This window comes from Manihot esculenta, chromosome 14, assembly GCF_001659605.2.
Source record: "Manihot esculenta cultivar AM560-2 chromosome 14, M.esculenta_v8, whole genome shotgun sequence".
In the NCBI taxonomy this organism is placed as follows: Eukaryota; Viridiplantae; Streptophyta; class Magnoliopsida; order Malpighiales; family Euphorbiaceae; genus Manihot; species Manihot esculenta.
Genome location: NC_035174.2, coordinates 10,281,941 through 10,291,442, shown reverse-complemented (window position 1 = coordinate 10,291,442; position 9,502 = coordinate 10,281,941). Strand labels below are relative to the sequence as shown.

At 33.6% G+C, this 9,502-nt stretch overlaps 1 protein-coding gene across 1 annotated transcript; it reads right to left on the bottom strand.

Moving 5' to 3' along the window:
- Positions 1-2,521: 2,521 nt before the first annotated feature.
- LOC110631173 (cytochrome P450 734A1) lies at positions 2,522-6,198 on the bottom strand. Its single transcript, XM_021778910.2, has 5 exons — positions 5,678-6,198; positions 4,468-4,691; positions 4,118-4,362; positions 3,653-4,025; positions 2,522-3,356 (listed from the first exon to the last, which is right to left on the bottom strand). Exons 1-5 carry the CDS (start codon positions 5,958-5,960, stop codon positions 2,913-2,915), a joined length of 1,569 nt encoding a protein of 522 aa, XP_021634602.1. The 5' UTR covers positions 5,961-6,198; the 3' UTR covers positions 2,522-2,912.
- Between the last annotated feature and the right edge of the window lie 3,304 nt (positions 6,199-9,502).

The following is a 9,502-nucleotide window of genomic DNA, read 5'->3' as shown; positions in this document are numbered from 1 at the left end:
AGTAATCTCCAAGCAATGAGATATTTTCAGTTAAGATCATGTTAATGTACATGCCCATCTGTCCACATTGAGACATGGGGTGTTATATTTATATAGAAATGCCAATCTAATGAGTCATGACTCATGAAGCATGGCAATGGCCAATCATGCAAAAGAAGGATCAATTTGCAATTTGGTCTATAACAGCCCAGACAGATTTTGCATTAATCAAGGGTAGAAATTATAGCCAGCTCAATAGCTTTGGCACGGGTGCAAAGATTGAGACACATTTTATTAAACTAATGCTATGTGGGTTTTGTTTTATTGATGACTCCTACAATTATCATTTACTTATAGGGATCTACTGCCCTTCTTAATTGGATTAATTTGTAGATTCTAATCATGTGATCATCACAAATAATTTTATCTCATTATAAAAAAAAATGATAATTTTTATTTAATTAATTGGGTATATTTAGTTTTTTTTAATGTGTATTTCTCTTTACATGAATTTTCAAAAAAATTAAATAAATTTTTATAAAATTAAATGGTTGGTTAGGTATTCTCCATTTTTGCTTTCTTTGGTGACAACTTGTGGGCTAACAAATCCTTGAATGCCTTTCTGAAATTGGGAAGGTGGAATTTAGAGAGTGGAAAAATAGCAATTGGGTCTTTTTGTACAACTACTTAACCACCACAGTGCTGGTCAAAATTTGTTGAAATTGAAGGAGATGGGGATAGAAATGAGAGTAGTTTGGCTCTTCCAAGATTAATTGGTCCATTGGAATGTTGATTTTTGTGCCTTTGTGTAGCTTAATTAGAGGAAGCCATGCATGCTCAGCTCAAGACAATGAGCCAATTAATGAATTTCACCCTCTTAATAGTAATGATTAAAGAGTAACAGGAATTATAATAATGAACTTGGCCATTGCAACACATAGCATTAATTAATGTGTGTGTCCAAGAGAGGATTTCATTAGATAATTAAGAAGAAGTAAAGGGCTGATAAAGTAATTATGAATGTGATCACATGGTTGATGGGCATGCTTTGATTCCTTCAAAAAAAAAAAAAACAGAGACCAAAATAGAAGAGAAGAGATATCTCCCTAACCACATGCTTCCTGGGGACCATCAATTTCTCCCCCTTAATTAGAGAGCTGCCCAAAGAGCATGAGAAGATCCCAAAAAGCAATACAAAAAGAAAGGTTGCTGCTGCTGCTCAAATCTTACTTCTCACTAAAATACAATTCAATCCTCCATAAAGTTGATTTTATATTAAAAGTTGATTTGCATGCTGGCTTACACTCACCCCTTTTGCTTTTCAAAACGACATTTCATGCCCTTGGGTACATCACTTGTCCTTTGCCTTCCTTTAATTCTTGTAGTAACACTATGTTCTCTCTTTCTTTTTTTAATTAATTACTTTTAATTAAATTAATCAATATATATTTCTTTGAGAGAAAATCACTTCTTTTTTTTTATTCTGAAAAATACATTTCTTTGATGCTATTTCCTACAAGGAAAATGTGATGAGAAAATAAATGCTCATATATTTATAAATTAATTTTAAATTTAATAAAATATATTATACATGATCAATCATTAGACTATTAATTTATTGCTTAGCTTGATAACATTAAAAAAATGATAATTTATTCCACAAGGAAGTTTCGTACGTGTATGATTATATTAAATGCTTACATAACCTTCCTTGGATTACCCTAATTAAAAGAAAATGAACGGGAAATTAATTAAATCATCTAGGTTTATCAATACAAAATGTATTTTCTTTACAGTTTTGAATTTAGAATACACGTCTATATATTTTTAAGTCTATTAAATATTAATTTTTTCCCAACTGTTTCTTTCGATACCGTATTTCTCAAATGTTAAATTTTATTTTTTTTAGTCGTTGTGCGTAATATTTATTGATATAACTTTTTATTTTAATTGAAATTTTCTTTATTGACTTTGTAAGTTTGAAATAATGATTTTTTTTTTTTGAAAATTTATGTTATCTTAATTTCATATGTGGGTAATGGAATTAATAGACATTATATAACTTGAACATCAAGAAGAAGAAGAAGCTTAAAAACCTAGCAATCTTGTATGGGGTTTCGCAAGCTTAACTGTTAGGCATTACCCTCAAAATTATTTAACATATAAAAAATGCTACTCATGAAACAAGACAAATTTTTAATGTGCTTTGGCATTGGTATGTGAGAGTATTATGAAGTTTCCAAGCCATCCACTGATTCTTGCTAAGCCACACTCCAAAACAGCAATTAAATCTCTATATTTATCATTTTGATTCCCTATGGAGATTCTGCATTGCATTGGGCAACAAAAGGGTAATTTTAATTTTTTTAAAAAATATTATGAGTCCATTTTGTTTTTTCCACAGGAGGATGCAGCTTGGATTAAACTTTGAAATTGGATATGTTAGGCCTTCACGTAACGTACTAAAGTTAGGAGATTTGGGAGTCTTTATCAAATATTATAGAGTACTAAAAATAAATAAAACAACAAAATAAGATTCATGGAAGCATAATATTACAAAACTGTATTGAGAATTGCGTGCAAATATACATTACGTACAAGAGATAGAAAGAGGGAATTTGAGCTACCTAGTTGTTAGCAAAATGTACCAAAATCAAACTCATCAAATGCCAGGGTAAACACTTTGGTGAAAACCATGGAATTACAAGCATGCCAAGGTAAAATATGTTGGTAAAAAAACCATGGCCATGGAAGGTTAGCAGAGCAAAGAAGATGAAAGGGATTGAGGATGATGGGGGTAGATATGTAAAATCACTTAAAGCTTCTATAAAATTTCAAACCCAACAATTTTTTTTCTTTTTTTTTTGGGTCACTAATGCACTCTCACACACAAATATCATATATTTTTGGTGGGTCAAGTCTGGTCCTTAGGTTTATGGGTCACTGGGTTCGGGTAGCCGCTTAAAACTGATGGGTGCACCATATTGTGGGTATAGAAGCATGAGCACAGTGGGTGCGTGTTGGTAGCTAGGAGCCAATCTAAAGGAGAAGCGTTGTAGTATAATGGCTAGGGTCAGTTTTGCTTGCAAAATGGCTAGATTTTGGCCAATGCAGGTTCTCACTCCGAGCCCAAATGGTATGAAGGCTACTGAATGCTTGGCTGCTTTGGCTACACCCTCACTGAACCGCCCTGGATTGAACTCATTTGCATCATTCCCCCATATGCTTTGATCATGATGAACGGCTAAGATTGGTATCAAAAGCTCGGTCCCACGTGGGATCTTGTATCCTCCTAGCTCCACATCGGTTCTTGACCGTCTGATTGTCGCGATTGTTGGTGGATATAACCGTAGGGATTCATTTAGAATCATGCTCAGCTGCACAACAGATCATCACCCAGTTAGTATATAGAAGCAGGAAACTGAATGACTAAAATACCCTTAATATAAAAACTTGAAATGACAAAACTGCCACTGAATACAGGTAGGAAAAAGTAGGAGGAAGAGGAAGCAAAAGGTAAAGGGGGCAGTTTTCTCGATTTTGTTTTTCTAGAGAGAGAGAGAGAGAGAGAGAGAGAGAGAGAGAGAGCAACCAATGAAACAAAGAGACAAAACAAGATTTTTGTCATAATATGGAGAAGGAGAGCGGAGGAAGGGGGGGGGGACTCCTTTACCGTCTTAAGCTTTACAACATCATCTTTGGTGGGTATGTCACGTGATCCGCAAACTCTCAACACCTCCTCACGTGCTTGCACCTGCCACTGTGGGTGCATTGCTAGTAACACAGTTGTCCACGTCAGCAAATTGGATGTGGTCTGTTTGCCCGCAAAGAAAAAGCTCTTGCATTCTTCAACAATGTCGTTAACAGTAACATTTGGGCTTGAATACGAGGCTTCGATCATTAATCCTAACAAATCTTTCGGATTTTTTACCTCCTGCATTGTGTTATTCGAATTTTCCCTCCTCCGATCTATCAGTTTCATTAGCGATTTCTTAGTTTCCTTGTCCAATTTCCAAGAATTCATGTTTCGCTTTGTGGGAAAGAACCTTAATAAAAACAAAAAGAAAAAAAAATCACGACAGTAAGTAAAAATATATATTTATGAAATTTGATTAGTTAATTAATTTTAATTAATTACCTGTAACCAGGGATAAAAACCTTCTGGAAAGCTTCGGCAGCCAGCACCATTTGCTGTGCCTGCAATCGGAAAATGGCCTTCCCATCTTCGTAACTGCTACCAAATGCAGTTCTTGTAATGACATCTTCTGTTAAGGTTTGGAACCACTCAGAAACTTCAATTTCAACCTCCTCAGAGTTCGACATTAATGTCGACCACTGCTCTAACATATCCATCACACTCTTTGACACCACAGGCACTAGCATCTATGCAAACAAATATATAAAATTATTAAGATAAATTAAATAAAAAGAAAGAGAGAGATAAAGGATTATAAACCATGAAATTATTATATAATATGAAGTAATTACTTTGAGATTTTCCATGTGGAAAGTGGGAGTGATGATTTTCCTATGGTGAGCCCATTTTTCACCCTTGAGACTGAGGAGTCCATCACCTTCAAGCTGTTTAACTAGAGGGTGAGCTTCAATCTTTTCATAGAATTCAGACTTGGTAGAAAAGATTTCTCGGATGAGGTCTGGATCGGAGACGGTGAGTCGAACCGTGGGTCCGAACCACACTAGAAATGTTGCACCTGCAACGAGATATACGATGAGCCACCGTATGTAAATAATTTAATCAGTAGAGAGGCCGAGAGAGAGATTAAAAAAAGAAAAAAAGAAAAAGAAAGAAAGAACAAGGCACAAAGAAACAAAAGAAGCAAGTAATTGCACCAAATAGGAAGACTCGCACATCCTCAAGCAGTTAGTATCGAGATAACAAAAAGAGAAATGAGCAAGAAACATGGCAGCCATTAATCCAGAGAGCATGGATATATAGTGTAGGACCCTACACAAGACAGAGAGCAAAAACAAAAGAGACTAGAAAGAAGACAACTGACACTATGCAGCTAGCAAACACAAACACACAACTTCATTATCAGCCATCAAACAAACAAAGGCAGGTGGACATGGAAAGCAGAAAGCAAATGATAGCTCCAAAACATACAAGAGAAAATACCCCACTTTGGGTTAGTTTTAGTATGAGGGAAAAAAGAAAGAAAATATCAAATTTTGATTTAAAATGATAATCTGGGTGATTAAGCTAGCTGGCTGTAGAAGGAAGGAGGAGGTTGCCAGAGGAGAGAGATAAAAACAAAGAAGTGGAACAGTCCAAACTCAACTTCAACATCAAGCATCCAAGAACAGAAAAAGGCTGAAAAGTTTTAAAAAGAAGTACCTGAACTCAGAAAACAAGCCTTTTAAAAGTCACAAATTTTGGGGGAAGGATCACAAAGGAATTAAACACATCATAACAGAAGCACCATCTCACAGCTTTATTAATTATCAAGACTCAAGACAACTCTCTAAAACCACATTAACACTTCCTTCATTGGGTACCCAAAAGAAAAAAAACACTGAAACACAAACATATCTCTACATGATCATCAATGTCACCACCAGCCCACAAGATGACAAAAATTTGAACGCAGCTGCTCATTGGCCTTTCTAAAAAGAAACATTAAATCAACACAAGTTATTAAAAAACTTGAAAGATAATTAACAAAAACTGAACAAGTACCATAGATTTTCTTCCAATGATGGTAGAAGGAAAGAACTCTAGGAAGTATGTTGTGGGAGAAAGGCATAGGCTGAGAAGAAGCCTGTAACATCATCTCCACAAGCTCTTTCACATTGCCTATGAAGAAACGATAAGGGGGTCCTCTGATTCCTTGCTTGGAGAAATGTTCTTCAATTCTTCTGGGTCTCCACCAAAGTAACACTACAATCTTTAAAACGAAAACTAAGACCAAGAAAGAGATGGCAAGCAGCTTAAGCCAGTAGAAAAAGAAGAGCTTCTCCATTTTCAAAGATAGAGAGCTTCTCTTCTCTTCTCTTCTCTTCTTCTTCCTTAAGATCAGTACTGGAGCAGCCTTTTCTGTTTTTGCTTCTTATCTTCTCTTTCTCTTTCCCACTTTTTTCCTTTCCTTTTTTCTTCTTGTTTTTTCGCTTATGTTGGTTTACTTGTTAGATAGTGTGTTGGCTTTTTAATACTACTCGAGCAAGAGAGAGAGCCAAAGCCAAAGCCAAAGCAAAGCAAGGCCAACGGCGTAGGGGCCGCCATTGGAATTCTAAGGGTCAACGATGAGGATTATTTCTTTATTATTCTTTTTTTTTTTATATAATTTTTTTTAAAAAAAAAAGACCCTAAAGACAATGTTGCCCTTGTCTTTTTCTATTAGTATTATTGTATCCCTTTTATTTATTTATTCATTTTTACCCTTTTTTAAGGGGTTCTGTTTCTCTCGGAGAAAATGAAATTCTTGTTTTTCTTTAAAGATAATTTAAATTAAAATAAATAAATAAATAACATATGCAAGATGGGACATTCTAATTTATTGGGATGTGCCCATTTTGAGAATTCCAAAATTATTTATCATTTTCTTCCTTTTTAATTACAGAATTAGACATTCTGGTTCAAAAAATTATAGTAAGAATATAAAAGTACAAATTTTCAACAAAAGCAAAGAGTTACTTCCTTCAGTGCCATAAACTAGACACTAGGTGGGAGGAGGTTTTTGTCAAAATTTCCAAATTTAAGGCATGATTGGAGGATAACAGAGAAGCATGAGGTGTATATTCTTATATATTTTTTAATTACTAGATAATATATTATATCAATTTAGGATCTTCTAGAAAATAAAATTCAATATATATACATACACAACAGCATATGCATATGATTTTTCAATTTATTTTATTTTTTTAAATCAATTTTTTTAAAAAAAAAAAAAAAGAAGAGGAGGCAAAAACTATTTTAAGTATAATTGAAAATGGGTTTGTAGTGAAATGCAGCTAGGTCCCTTGAGTGGCCCCTTTGATCTTGTTGTTGCCATGTCTTTCCTTTTCAATTTGAAAAGAGATTGAAACATATAATAAGTAGGTACCATTTTTAACTTTTCCATTACCAAAATCAACTTTAGTTTTCATCATTAATACCATTTTCAATCTAATCAGACAATTTAGAACTACATAGTTTTTTTTTTGGAAAAAAAAAAATTATCTTTTGAAACTGTCAACTCACAAATAATTACAAATATATAATTTCATTAGGACCAATCAATTTAGAGTAATTAATCTATATAATCACCTACAATTATACTCACATTTGTAATAGTACATCCAATTAATTAAGAATTTCAAGATAAACCCATAAGAGCAAAGACAAAACCTAATACAAGTCACATGTGAACCTTATGTTTTATGCTCAGGTTTAAAGCTCTCCAATTGGTCAATTTTTTATTTTTTTATATATAAAATTGCCCCCACATATTCACAAGAAAATATACTCATAGATGCTTTGAAAAATTATTTGGTCAACAAGACCATCTCATTCAATGACAACCCAAAAATTTTAAAAAGAAAAAAAATGAAAATCATGGGGATGATTTTGTATATGAATTGATGATGAGCAAATTAAGTCCAGAATTCATAATAGGATACGATACCGTTTCAGGTTTCAGACATTTGAGTTCGTGGCACTTAGTCGAGGATTTGGAATGCTGTTGTAAATTGAGCTAAGCCCATTTAAGAGCGGTCGTTTCATCTAGAAGTTATAATTTCAAATCTATTGATATTTTTATAAATATAATTAAAAAATCAATAATTTTTTAATATATATAAAAAAATAAATAAAAATTATGATACGAATAAAATATTTTTTTTTAGTTTGCATTTGCAGACCTACGATGTGCTAATCACGAAAGCATAAAAATGGCAATTAATTCAGTTCCATATGAAGAAAAATATCTTAAAAAATTAAAGTGTTGAGAGATTCTCAGGCAGTAAGCGGAGAAATTTAATTAAGTGGAAGTTCCGATTGAAAATCCGATTTATGAGATGGCAATGAGTCAGATTATATAAGAACCTGAACGACAAATAAAAATGGACAGAATGAGCATGAGTTTAAGAAAAATGGGGTAATTGAATAATTAATTAAGAGGGAAATACGAAAGGGAAAGAAAGGATATATGTAGGAGGGGGGAAATGGGAATGGAATGCGGCTAAGTTGCTTCCTTCCTTGTTCCCGAAAAGATTGTTTAGAGAAGAGCAGAGAAAGGGAGAGAGAGAGGGAGGAGGGGCACAAAGGGGGTTGTTATTTTGGAATGTTGCTCTTAAATTTGTGCACATGGGAACACGGCTGTCTATTTTAGGGTTTCTTTCTGTGCTTTAGGTAGGGAAATATGCTCTATTTAATCCAACAATGGCGTGCCCACTCTCCCTAATCTTGTCTTAATACACCCAAGACACCTTGGGGCCACGTGCCCCTCTTCGGTCCCTACAATATTTATATCACTTCTCTCAATGCCTGTGGTAATTTTCTCTTTGCATTCACATTTCACACTGCTACTGCTGCTTGCGTTTTGCTTAAATCTCAAATGGGTTATCTTCCAAAATGCTTGATTAGTGTTTGATTAAATGCTGCAGTGAAGGGCTAGCGAATGAAGAGGAGACGAGACGTCTTCTCGTTTCATTATGATGCTTTAAAAAAAATGTTAATATGCATCGATCCAATTGAATATTTCAAGGAAGATCTGAATACGTCCTTGAATGCTGTTCACTGTCTAACTTTAGTTAGATGGATGGCTGATGCAAAAGAAACTTTAAAAAGTGGAAAATAGGGAATCAGGTTTACAACTTATTACCACTTTTCTTTTTCCTTAAAGAAAAAAAAAATTTCTCTGCAAATCAAAAAGACAAAAGGACAAACTAGAATATGCAATCACTTAAACAAGGCATGGAGTTTTCGAAAGTGATCAAAATAGTCCAACCAGGAAAAGCCTGCAGATGATGAGGTACGTTTTCTTGCACTATTTTTATTTTATTTTATTTATTTATTTAATTTTTATGGGTTCTTATTGCATTTTTGTTTTGTCATGAATTTTGGACTCTTTTTCAATTAAAAAAAGATATTTAGAAATGAAAATACAGAAAAAGTTGCCTGCTGCCAAGCAGTTGCACTTCTGAAGGAGTAACGGTACGTATATGATTTGTCAGTTTTTGAAATTTGGGGGTAGCAGATGCATTAATTGCTCTTATTTTAGGGTTTTCTATCTTGGAATAATTTCAATTCACTTAAATATAATTTAGCTTTCATAGTTTTGTACTAGAAAAGGTGAAGAATTTTTATTTGGAATATCATTCATGAAGTAACTCTTTTCCACTATTACATCTTCTCACTTGCCCTAACTCATGTTTTGTTTTTACCTAAAACTATAGGATTAAAGAGGTTGTTTAATCAAAGTTTAAAGTAATTTCACAATGCCCATTGGATAATGCTACGAGTAGCTCGAATCATATGAAGGGTAAGTTCGACGATTATCAAATTTTATTTTATTTTATTTTA